This window comes from Setaria italica, chromosome I (genome assembly GCF_000263155.2).
Source record: "Setaria italica strain Yugu1 chromosome I, Setaria_italica_v2.0, whole genome shotgun sequence".
In the NCBI taxonomy this organism is placed as follows: Eukaryota; Viridiplantae; Streptophyta; class Magnoliopsida; order Poales; family Poaceae; genus Setaria; species Setaria italica.
In genome coordinates, this window is record NC_028450.1 from 31,514,465 (window position 1) to 31,527,433 (window position 12,969).

General features: G+C 50.6%; 2 protein-coding genes across 3 annotated transcripts; one reads left to right on the top strand and one right to left on the bottom strand.

The window, feature by feature from the left end:
* Positions 1 to 997: 997 nt before the first annotated feature.
* Positions 998 to 2,896, top strand: LOC101768982 (ammonium transporter 1 member 2). The gene has a single exon (XM_004953069.3). It carries the CDS (start codon positions 1,233 to 1,235, stop codon positions 2,706 to 2,708), a length of 1,476 nt encoding a protein of 491 aa, XP_004953126.1. The 5' UTR covers positions 998 to 1,232; the 3' UTR covers positions 2,709 to 2,896.
* A 418-nt stretch (positions 2,897 to 3,314) lies between these two features.
* On the bottom strand, positions 3,315 to 8,160 carry LOC101766288 (pentatricopeptide repeat-containing protein At1g33350). Of its 2 annotated transcripts, XM_022824971.1 has the most exons (4): positions 6,291 to 8,160; positions 4,607 to 5,528; positions 4,349 to 4,429; positions 3,315 to 3,963 (listed from the first exon to the last, which is right to left on the bottom strand). In XM_022824971.1, the coding sequence occupies exon 1, from the start codon at positions 8,107 to 8,109 to the stop codon at positions 6,517 to 6,519; it is 1,593 nt and encodes a 530-aa protein (XP_022680706.1). In that variant the 5' UTR covers positions 8,110 to 8,160; the 3' UTR covers positions 3,315 to 3,963; positions 4,349 to 4,429; positions 4,607 to 5,528; positions 6,291 to 6,516. The 2 variants fall into 2 exon arrangements, with proteins under 2 accessions (XP_022680706.1, XP_004955088.1); XM_004955031.3 differs by having other exon boundaries at positions 4,349 to 5,528.
* Positions 8,161 to 12,969: the final 4,809 nt, after the last annotated feature.

Below are 12,969 nucleotides of genomic sequence, written 5' to 3' on the forward strand. Positions count from 1 at the left end.
GGGTGCCCCCCCAGAGGGGAGGGTCCCTTTGCGGGGGGCCCCCCCCCCCCCCCCCCCCCCCGCCGGCAGTAGCCCCCCGGCGCCGGCAGCAGCCCCCCGTCGCCGGCCGCAGGGCCCGCCGCCAGCCACCCGGAGACCCCCCACGCCGGTCGCAGGGCCCTGTCGCCGCAGGCCCCCGTCGCCGGCCGTAGCCCCCGGCTGCCGGCAGCAGGCCCCCGTCGCCGGCCGCAGGACCCGTCGCCGGCCTTCGCGCCGCTCCGCCGAAGGCCCGCCGCCCGCATTCGCGCCCGTCCGCCGAAGCCCCTCCGCCGGCCGCCAGTTCGCCCCGCCGCCGAAGATCCCCCGCCGGCCTTCGCGCCCGTCCGCCGAAGCCCCTCCGCCGGCCACCAGTTCGCCCGTCTGCCGAAGCCCCTACGCCGGTGAGCTGCTTGCTTGCTCCTGCGAGGCGACGGGAGCACCGGGGCAAGGAAAAAAAGAGGAGGGAACGGTGTGTTGTGGTTGCCGGGCAGCCTTTCTGAGGAAGAAGGAGATGGGGATGGAGAGAATGACAAGTGGGACCTAAATTGGGGGTAACAATGGCAATCCACACTGAAAATTGATTTTTTTGGAGCTGAGAGCACCCATCTAGCCAAACACCCCATTTTATTCTGGAGTTCTGGAGTGGAGCTGACTCCACCTGGAGTTCTGGAGTGGAGCAGCTCCATCCAGAGCTGGAGCCATGCCAAACAGGGCCTTAATTGCCTCCGATTCAAATATGACGTGAGCAGAGGTTGGACACAACACAACGACACAACGTTGCCTTGACTTGTGGATTCGCGCATGGACAACATCTGAACACTGCAAGACACAGTAATGTAGTGTCCCTGTACGCAACAGCGGGTACAGTGTGCTGGCCATTATCCCACCACAATGCTTCACAGTACATTACAAGTTTAGATCCCATCAATATTCAACAAAAACGCCTAATGAAAGAAACCCATCAGCCATCAGCATAAAAAGCGGGCCCACTTATGGCAGGTGGGCCCCGCGAACTTTTGAAAGAGAAAACGACCACTTGCCGCCAGCAGGCGCCTCCTGATTCGAGAGCTGCTCAGTCCTCCCGTCGCCGCCGAGGCTCCCTATAAATCCGACGCCACCGTTCCTCCTCTCCTCGCGCGCCGCAACATCTCCTGCTTCCCATTGCTCCTAAAAGAAAGGAGAAGAGGAAGCGGCGAGCCGGCAGGTCGGTGTCGATGGCGGCGACGTGCGCCGCGAGCCTCGCGCCGCTGCTGGGCCCGGCGGCGGCGAACGCGACGGGCTACCTGTGCGACCGGTTCGCGGACACGACGTCGGCGGTGGACTCGACGTACCTGCTCTTCTCGGCGTACCTCGTCTTCGCCATGCAGCTCGGGTTCGCCATGCTCTGCGCGGGCTCCGTCCGCGCCAAGAACACCATGAACATCATGCTCACCAACGTGCTCGACGCCGCCGCCGGCGCGCTCTTCTACTACCTCTTCGGCTTCGCCTTCGCGTACGGGACCCCCTCCAACGGCTTCATCGGCAGGCACTTCTTCGGCCTCAAGCGGCTCCCCCAGGCCGGCTTCGACTACGACTTCTTCCTCTTCCAGTGGGCCTTCGCCATCGCCGCGGCCGGGATCACGTCGGGCTCCATCGCCGAGCGGACGCAGTTCGTGGCGTACCTCATCTACTCCGCCTTCCTCACCGGCTTCGTGTACCCGGTGGTCTCCCACTGGGTCTGGTCCGCCGACGGCTGGGCCTCGGCGTCCCGGACGTCGGGGAAGCTCCTCTTCGGCTCCGGCATCATCGACTTCGCCGGGTCCAGCGTCGTCCACATGGTCGGCGGCATCGCCGGCCTCTGGGGTGCGCTGATCGAGGGCCCCCGCATTGGTCGGTTCGACCACGCCGGCCGCTCGGTGGCGCTGCGCGGGCACAGCGCGTCGCTCGTCGTGCTCGGCACCTTCCTGCTGTGGTTCGGGTGGTTCGGCTTCAACCCGGGGTCCTTCCTCACCATCCTCAAGAGCTACGGCCCCGCCGGGAGCATCCACGGGCAGTGGTCCGCCGTGGGCCGCACCGCCGTGACCACCACCCTCGCCGGCAGCACGGCGGCGCTCACCACGCTCTTCGGGAAGCGCCTCCAGACGGGGCACTGGAACGTGCTCGACGTCTGCAACGGCCTGCTCGGCGGGTTCGCCGCCATCACCGCCGGCTGCTCGGTGGTGGACCCCTGGGCGGCCGTCATCTGCGGGTTCGTGTCGGCGTGGGTGCTCATCGGGCTCAACGCGCTGGCGGCAAGGCTCCGGTTCGACGACCCGCTGGAGGCCGCGCAGCTCCACGGCGGGTGCGGCGCGTGGGGGGTCATCTTCACGGGGCTCTTCGCGCGCCGGGAGTACGTGGAGCAGATCTACGGCGGCGGCGCGCCGGGGCGGCCGTACGGGCTCTTCATGGGCGGCGGCGGCCGGCTGCTGGCGGCGAACGTGGTGATGGTCCTGGTGATCGCGGCGTGGGTGAGCGTCACCATGGCGCCGCTGTTCCTGGCGCTCAGCAAGATGGGCCTCCTCCGCGTCTCCGCCGAGGACGAGATGGCCGGCATGGACCAGACGCGGCACGGCGGGTTCGCGTACGCGTACCACGACGACGAGGACCCCAGCGTCAGGCCCAAGGCGGTGATGAGCACGCAGATCGCCAACGCGTCCAGCGGCGAGTTCTAGCGACTCAGTGCTGCTATACTAGTAATGGATATACATATGCGCACCGTGCAGAATGCACGCAGGCCACCCGTCTGTTTTGTTGGATCTCACCGTATTATGCTATTGCTACATAAGATTGTATAACAACAACGACGACGACGAGATATATTATACTCTCCTCTAAGATTCCATCTTTCCTTTGACCTCAATTATGTGGAGATTGGTATTGTTTGCACGGATGGTTCATCCATTCATCGATGCAGGTTGATCCCTCTTCTCTCTGTTTTTTTTTGTTTGCCCTTTTGTTCTAGGAAAGACTGTCAACATACGTGATCTTTGCATTCTGGAATTGCTCCAGGAAAAGCATATCCCGCCACCTTCGAAGTTTCTGATCCACCATCATTGTCGCCGTGTTCGATGGAAGCCATGGCCCCCAGACCATGCTACTGTGAACCGGAAACACGGGATTCATCCTACCGCCCCTTTGAACGGATATCACCAAAAACAACTCGTACTCCCTCCGTTATCTTTTGATCGATCTATTTCATTTTACCACAATGATCAAGGAGAAAGACCCTCTGTATCATCCAATTAATCATATTATTATGTACTTGTCAGTGGAAATGATTTTCCGCGCAAACCCCTTACTATCCTTACTATCAAATAGGACTATCAAAACAGAATATTTCAGTTTTGAAAATAAATCTATTGAAGAGAATGGATGGAGTAAATCAGAAACCCTAAAAAAGTTGTTGGGATAAGAGTATATGACATGACTGCCTATCACTCCAGTCACTTATATCCCGCCTTTATTTGGACGAGCTCAGATGTTGGATTGACCAAATTTTTTGGCTGGTTTTGGGTGGTCAGGGTGGCATGTACCGTTCGCCATTTACATGGCGAGGTATTGGAATGCATTGGAATTATTCCAGACCAAGACGATAGAGTACTTTTATTCTCACCTTTCCAAATCGTCGGTCCCTGTCACTGTACCCTGTATGTTTGTTGCACAACCTGCACCATCCTTTTCTACCTCCATCTTTGCTGGCAGGGTTGCAGTGGCAACGTACGGCGGCCATTTGCCCATGTTCTTTCTACCATGATCCAGCCATGTGACAATATATACGAGCTGGATGGTATGGAACTCACGAGCATCTCGTAACTCCCTCCATAACCTTGAATCTTGATCTCTTCGGTCAAAAGAATCAACTTTTTACCAAGTGGTGGAGACAAGATCCATGGATGGGAACACATGAACCAACAATGAATCAATACCCTTCAAGAAAAAAACAATGAATTGATAAATTAGTTAACACCAGGAAAAGTTCTGAACTGGAGGGAAAGAATGGGGACGAGCAGGATAAATCCAAAGAGAACCCAGCTACTAAAACAGAGAAAGAGTTTGGCAGTAGGTACAACATGGGCACAGAAAATATACTTAGGACAATGGCACCACAGTTCATCCAAGTTCCAAGAAAATGTATCAACACTTCCAATGTTACTAAAAAACAGAAGCTGTACATCCGATTCCAACTTCCATCTTATATTCAATTGAATTAGGGGTACTGGTCGTCCCAAACAGCTTGTTGGGTACATCATGGTTGATACTAATGCATCAGCAATGAAATTCCACAAATTGAGTAGGCTAAAGATCTGGTTACCTTCTGTGCCAGTAAATGGAATACATGGCAGTTTCTGGTTCATCTTTAGCTTCTCCCATCTCATTTTTTTAGTCCATTGTACTGTACAAGATAACGAGGCATAAGTAATCAAATAGTGTAAGGACAAGGTTAGCAGTCACTCTAAATAACAGCATTCATTAATTAGCACTGAGCATAATAGGTTTTGTTAAAACCATACTACAAAACAGCAACATAATTAAGGACCAAAAATGAGATAATACCAAGTTGAGAAAGTACCAAAAAGAGATGAGGGTAAACTTGAGTGCTCAACTGTGGGTTGCACAGTTTACTGGTCTTGGGCCTCATGATCACATCATCGAATACATTAAGACATGAGCCTTCCGAATATGCATGCAATATACCTTCCAAATCGCAAATTGCTAATTAACCTAATAAGGTGTTATGTACTTTGTTTGAGGGGTCAATACATAAATTTTGGTGCAATAACACAATTCCTCAAATCATACCAACAATATGCTTGTGATAAGTGAGGTGGTGAATTGGTGGTAGGTCAACCCATTCCAAAAGGCAGGTTAGGTTCGGAGCTAGGATCAATGAACCATCACCCTCCCACTACTCAAACCAAACACCCCTAAATGAAACAGGTTTCTAGGTTAGACGCATTCGTCTAAACTCTAAACACTGCCATTGAGCAACAGCGCTGTTGTGAAATGACCGGCTCAAATAAGTAATCACCAACTGGTGTAACATGTGGCAACCGATGCCTTTCAGCCATCAGCAATTGCAAGGATCTTCTCTAGTTTTCAGATTCTGAATTCTGCATTTTTCTTGATCTACCATTCCCATGTTCTATTCTCATCTGATCCAAACAATGCGGACATACAACGAGTACCGACAAAAGACTAGAATAGTAATTTGTTATACTGTCAGTACAATGAATATTAAAAATATACTACCTAGTTCAAGTAATCTGACAACACCTTTCAAGTTTGTTTCAGTCATTTCCACTATGTATACTGGTTGCGAAATGTCAGGCTCAAAACGGTAATCACTAACTGGTGCGACAAATGGTAAAAAGATGTATTTTAACTATCAGCAATTGCAAAGCTCTTCTCCAGCCTCCAGATTCTGAATGTTTCACTTTTCTTGATCTAGTATCTATCCATCCCATGTTCCATCCTCATCTAGATCTGCAAAACTGTGGAGAGACATTAACTATCAGCAAAAAGACAGTTCCAAGCATGGTATTTTGTTATGCTGACAGTAGAAAGAATAAGACAAATACTACTGGTATTTTCATAGTACCTTTTAGTTTGTTTCAGTTGTTTCACACAAAATATATCAATATTGCACTAAATAGGTAATTATATCCCACACCACTTTGGCATGGAACTGAGAACACACCGGCACATTTGGAACAGATAAGAACTAAAATCAGTTCTTTTTATTCAAAGATGATTATTGGCACACATTATACAGTTAGAATCAACCAATCCTGGCCTCTTGTCGTCATTACCATCTGTTTGTTTCATGCATATGGAAGTGGACACCTATCATTTCTAGTTGGCATGTAAAATATGACAATTGATAAGTAGAATATAACAGGCTAGCTGCCACCTCCATTTTTTAGCAAGGTGGGTAATTTAACAATTAAAACGGTCATAAGGTAGAAAATGCACCGCAAGAGAACCCAAACTGGCAGCATGATTGGCGACATCAAACATTAGGTCAATGGCCATTCCAATGAAGAAAGTGAAAATGGGATATAGGGCTGATAGGAGCACTCCTATTCTAGTATCAAATAAACAAGATAAATAAAGTATCTTTGCAAATAGATAATTTGAATAAGCAATATGAATCACATGAAAATATATGCAAACCTTCATGTATTGATAATGGGATTTTGAAACAGAAAAACGCAAATCCTGAATGTAAGTTCAGTCCGGTTCAGACATTATACCTCTTGCTTCTTGCCATGAAGTAGATTGATAAAAGGCTTTGATGGAACGCCTTCTTGTGTACCTCTGATAAATATGTTAGAGGTAGGTCAGATGCTTAACTAGGGGAGCCCACTTTGTTTACTGCACAGATGTTAAGCTCATGACTTTCCAATAATGAAGCGAATTTATGAAAGTTATGCAGCTATGTAAGCTTCTGGAAACATTTTTAACTGGCAGTATATTTTGTCACAGTTCCATTGAGGCTGCTAAATCATCAAGAGTATCATATATATCCTCTGACTGAGGATGTGCATCATCACCAGAGTAAAACCGGTGTATCTTGCGGTCCACCTCGATCCAGCTACAACCAGGCAGCTTCTTGCCTATAGTCTCCTCCTTCACAAACTTCCTTACTTTCCTCACCTCTTCCCACAAGCCACCTTCACTGTAAACATTTGCCAGCATCACTACATAGTTAGCATTATTTGGATCCAACTCTAGTAACTTCCTGATTGCAAGTTCAGCCAGTTCTAGTTGTCTGTGTACTCTACATGCATTTAGCAATGATCCCCATATGACTTCATCTGATTCGATCCTCATATTGCTGATAACATTCAGTGCATCCTGAAACCGGCCTGCCCGACCAAGAAGGTCGACAATGCACCCATAATGCTCAATCTCTGGCTCAATTCCATGCTCATGTTGCATTAATTCAAAGTATCTAAGTCCTTCATCAACGAACCCTCCATGAGTGCATGCATTCAACAGTCCAACAAAAGTAACCACATCAGGTTCAACCCCTTCATCCCTCATCGCATTAAACACAGCGATTGCACACTCGCTGCGCCCATGTAATGCAAGACAATTGATCAGAGAATTCCACGTGGTCAGGCTTCTATCTGAAAGCTCATTAAAGATCCATCTTGCCCCCTTTAGGTTCCCACATTTACCGTACATATCAATCAACCCATTCAGAACGGATGAGCCAAAACCAACACAGGTCCGCCACGCATAGCAGTGGATCAACTTCCCAATCTTCAGCATCCCAAGATGCCCACATGCAGATAGCACACAAGAAACTGTGGTTGCATTTGGCCGGAACCCCTCGCCCACCATCCTCCCCAAAATCCCAACAGCCTCCACAAACAGCCCGTTCTGAGTACAGCCCGCGATGATTGCGTTCCATGCAGCCACGTCCCTCTCGGGCATCCGCTCGAAGAGCACGATCGCATCCCCAACCTTCCCGGCCCTTGCGTACCCGGACATCAGCGCGGTCCAGGAGACCACGTTCCTCTCGGTCAAACCATCGAACAGCTTGCGCGCGTCGGCCATCATCCCGTACCTCGAGTAACCATCGAGGAGCGAGGTCCTTATGACATCGTATTCGCAGAAACCGCTCTTGCAGGCGTGGGAGTGGATCGACCTGACGAGGTGGACGCCGACGGCGCAGGCGGCGCGGAGCGCGAGCGGGTACACGAACTGGTTGGGGGCCGGGCGGCCCCGGCGGAGCATGCGGAGGAAGAGCTCGAGCGCGTCGCGGGCGTGCGCGTGGGAGGCAGGGGACGAGGCGGCGGCTGCGGAGGAGGAGACGTAGGCGGAGAGTATGGCGGAGTAGAGGAAGACATTGGGGTGGGGCGTGGCGTCGAAGAGGCGGCGCGCGTAGGGGAGGCAGGAGAGGCGGAGGACGGCGAAGCGGAGGAGGTGGAAGGTGGTGGGCTGCGCGGCGGCGCGCCCCGCGACGAAGGCGTGGGCGTGGAGCTGCTCGAGGTGCGCGCGGGTGGAGCAGCGGGAGAGCACGGCGACGAAGTCGCGGTGGGAGAGCTGAGACGAGCACCGCATCGTGCCGTGTGGTGGTGGCGCCGGCGCCGCGCGGGCGCGGGCGGGGGTTGGTTCGCGTGGGGTTTGGAGGGGTTTTATTTTTGTGGGCTGGGCCGCGCGCCAGGCTTCTCCTCTAGGCTTTGTTTGGAAGCATATGACAGATTGCCCCGGGCAGATTCCAACACCGTACGGGGATTTTTCATGTACTAAGGGCGGTAGACCTTAGCCAAACGGTTTTAGGTCTAGCAACTCCACCACAAATCTGCTCCACGAAAACGGTGGATCTACCCCCAGATCCATAGATTTGGTGGAGCACCTCAGGGGGTGCTCCACGAAATCAAATTTGGTGGAGTTGGAGAAAATAACCCACCACTGTCACTCATTAGTGGAAGACCGGTTCGTTCTATTTCCTCATAGCTTCCTTCTTTGCTCGCGCCGCCATGGCCGCGCCGCGCTCGCCGCAGCCCTGCCGCGCCTGCCAACACGCCCTGCCCCGCCTACCGGAGCGCCGTCCCGCCCGCCGGAGCTGTCGGGGATACATCCCCAGTACCCGCAAGGAAGGAAGAAGTTAGACTCCTACTAGGATTCCCCTGTAATCCGACTAGGACTAGTCCCGTGTACTCCTACTAGGACTCCTCCTTGTAATCCGACTATTACTCTGCCCCCTGGAGTATATAAAGGAGGGCAGGGGTATCTAGCTCGGCAGGTCATACCTCAACACCCAAGTCTAGGACCCACAACAACAACTCTAGAGGATCAATCCCCAAGATTAATACAAACCAACACACAGGACGTAGGGTATTACGCGATCTAGCAGCCCGAACCTGTCTAAATCGTGTTCCTTGCGTCACCATTGATTCCTTGATTCTCGACGACCCTTACCGCATAAAAGACCACCTAGGGTACCCCCTAGGTGGGTTGCCGGTCTAAAACATCGACAGGAGCCCCGCCCCGCACCCGGCTGTCGGCGAGGCCGCGCCCGCCAGCGCGCGCGAGGCCGCCTGGCCACCGGCGAGGCCGTGCCCGCCAGCACCTCAACCATGCGTGCAACAACGCCAGGAAGGAGATATTTTTTTATTCTGATGCATGGACCCAAATTGCTAGTGAGATAAAGACAAGAATGGAGCTGCACCAAACACTTTTTGAGATATTAGATGCACGGTGGAGCAGCTCTATGGTGGAGCTAGCTGGATCCATGGATTTGGAGTTGTTTTTTCAGAGCTGGAGCTCTACCAAACAGGTCCTAATTAGGCTTAATAGATTCGTCTCGCCGTTTAGCCTCCATCTATGTAATGGGTTTTGTAAATAGTCTACATTTAATACTTCTAATTAGTATCTAAATATTTAATGTGAGAGGTGCTAAAAATAAGCAAAGGGAACCAAACACCCCCTAAACCCTGATCTACCCAATCCAACTCGCGATCGCTTTGGTACCCGTCAAATCGAGCCTACTCCGTACTCACGCATGAACAAAGTGGTAGCTTGTATGGACCTCTAGCCAGGCCAATGGGTTGCAAGTAGCCATGTTCGGTAGTCTGGTTGGAGCTTTGGACCAGGCCTGCGAGATGCAAAACGGGTGGAGTAAGTTGCATCGTATGAAACGCGGAAATCGATCGTTCCATGCAGTGCAGGTTGAGGCAATGCAACTGAGGGGGTTACCGTGACCTCCGATGCTTCCTTTTCTCAACCACCCGAGGGGGCGATGTAGCGGTAGGTCAACGGGCGGCCGGCGGCGAGTGCCACGACGGCACACGCAGCGGATGCGAGCATCAGCTGGGCGAGTGGTGGATGCAAGCCGCGACGGCGCGTGCAGGATTCCGAGCGGAGCCTGCGGCAGAGAGCGGGGACCGGACAGCGGAGGTGATACCGCGGTCGATGGAACGACGGACTTCGGGTGAGGGTGACGCGATGAGCTTGCCAGCATCTGCAGCTCAGCCTCGTCACCACGGTCGGCAGCCACTCAACCCGAGGCTCGCCGTCATCTCGAAGAAGCCCGTGTCAGGGTCCCTAACCTCCAACCTCACAAGCGTGACCGCCGCTAGCACTGCGTCACCGAGCACTGCTGCTCCGTGGCTCAATCCAGTCGTGGCCGTGGAGCCAGAACTCCTCAGCGGGGGAACAAATCGGACAATGATAAGCTCAAATTGAATGATGGAAAATTCAATTCAAGGTAACTCAACTTGGGTAAGGAAGAAATTCGATTCAGTAGACAAATTGGTCGGCGGGGAAGCAAGCGGCGTAGTAGTCTAGGATGGCGGCCGCGACAGCTGGAGCAGCAAGTGGCGTGGTGGGGCTACGAGCGGTGGAGTATGTGGCGACACGCGGAGGGCGACAGCTGTGATGGCCAGGCAAACGGCGAGCGGGCGGCGGACGTGATGGCACAACGCAGGCTGGGACCACGGCGAGCGGCATGCGGTAGGCTGGGACAGCGGTCGCGACGGCCAGATCAGCGGTAGATAAGTGCTGGCATAGAGAGGAAGGAGAGGTGGGTGGTAACTCTACCATAGGTCAGATACACAATGAACACGTTTAATACCAAATAAAATCCCAACTCGACCTGATCTATAAGGTGTAAATTTACCAACCATCATCTTTGCATCCTACGACCTGGCTGGACTGGCTAGAGCCTCACCCATGAGCCTGGCTACGCAGAGAAGGCTGCCAAACGCACCCGGAAGCCATCGCAAGGGATCCAGCCTGCCACGCATGAAGCAAGAAGCATCATCGCGAGTTCAAGACGAGGCGTTGTGCACTGTACCAGACGGGCTCCCTTCCAATTCCACTTTATGGCTCGGGGTTCCACGCGAACTCCGGCTCCAGTACTGACTGGCAGGCGCATCATTTACTGCGCGTCTGAACGTGATCAAATCAAAAAAGGCCTCGCCCTTGTTCACTTCCTACAAAACTCCCAATTTTGACACTATGCAAAAAGAAGATTCCCCATCACATCAAACTTGCGGTACATGCATGGAGTACTAAATATAGACGAAATCAAAAACTAATTGCACAGTTTTATTGTACTTTGCGAGACGAATCTTTTGAGCCTAATTAGTCAATATTTGGACAATAATTCACAAATACAAACGAAACGCTACAGTGTTGCTACAGTGTTGCTACAGTAATTTGGCACCTCCCAAATTCACAAAGTAAACAAGGGCCTCGTCGTTATTCGATTCCTTCTGGCGGTACGTCCCACTGACTGCGGGCCTGCGGCACTGCCTACAGACCTCACTTTTGCAGTTTAGTACGTCAAGGATTGGCGATTTCTACAACAACATGATTGTGCTGCGTTTGGCGTCTGAGGGTCTGTTTGGCTCCAACGTGTTAAAGTTTAACACCCGTCACATCGGATGTTTGGATGCTAATTAGAAGTATTAAATATAGACTAATTACAAAACTAATTGCACAGTTGGAGTGTAATTCGCGAAACGAATCTATTAAGCCTAATTAGTCCATGATTTGACAATGTGGTGCTACAGTAACCATTTGCTAATGTTGGATTAATTAGGCTTAATGGAATCGTCTCGCGAATTAGCACAGGGTTCTGCAATTAATTTTATAATTAGCTTATGTTTAGTTCTTCTAATTATCATCCGAATATCCGATGTGACACTGTTAAAGTTTAGCACCTCGTATCCAAACACCCCCTGAGCCTCCGGGTAGTTTGCGATAAAATATTTTAGACCAGTCGATAAGAACTTTTTATGCTTGTTAGCTTTCAAAAATGTAAGCCGAGTTGGAATAGAGATGTCAGTGCTTTTCATGATCCATATTAGCTAACAAATTTACTGTTCTTGAAGGGCTAACACATTTTAAGAAAAATAGAATCGCATACAACCACAATCTCATGTATTGATTTTGTCGACATAAAATAAAAATGGGCAGACTTGAACCGACCTGATTATTTATTTTAATTATTTTTACATATAAAAATAGTGAATGGTTCGGCCCAAACCTAGCCTGATAAGTGCCTAAAAATTCCGACTTGATGTCTCTCGTGAGCGGGTGTGGGCATGATTTTCAGCTCGAAACAAACTCGGCTTTTCCTAGGGCCTGGCTTGAGTTTTGCTCACATCTACTGGGTCCCATATGATAACTAATTGTTGTATGCCTTAATGAGTAGTTTTGCTCAGATCTACTGGGTCCCATAGGATAACTAATTATTGTATGCCTTAAATTTCAATGAGTAGGATTCCATGCCCAAGCTGTATACCTCTTTACTAACCTTTTGGCACCACAAAAAAGTTTCTCTATGGCATTCATTTAAGTGTATGATACAATACACAACTGGAGCTGGGAATCCTACACATTAAATATGGTGCCATATAAGATGCATTGTTGATATGCATGGTAATAATTACATAATATAGAGAATACTGCTGTATTTTATATGATACACGACAGCTTGAGCGTGATAACTAATCCTTGAAAGCCAGACTATACTACACCGAGTTGGTTTTGTTTTCTGCGAGATTTGGTGCACCGTCGTATCAGGTTTTGTTTCGTGGTACGACATCTGGTATACCGGCGTCATTGACATGACACATGGAACAAATTGGCAGCTTTGAAGATTTGTGACCGAGTAAGTATACTCTTTATCGTACTACTACATTCTCAACTAGTATATGACATGAATCTCATTATATTTTTCTAAATGCATTATAATATAAGGTAATGGCACTGATTTTTAGTGGGAGGAGACATGTCAGCTAATTGAATTCATCAATCTCAAAATTTGCCGATTCAACTCTTAAAAGTTCTTATAAAAGTAAGATGCGCGGATTTTTTTAGAAAAACAGCAAAGAATGTATCAAAATCCATGCTAACTCAGTTCAAGTTTCATTGGATTTTATGGACTTGGTAACCGCTGGGTTTCATAGG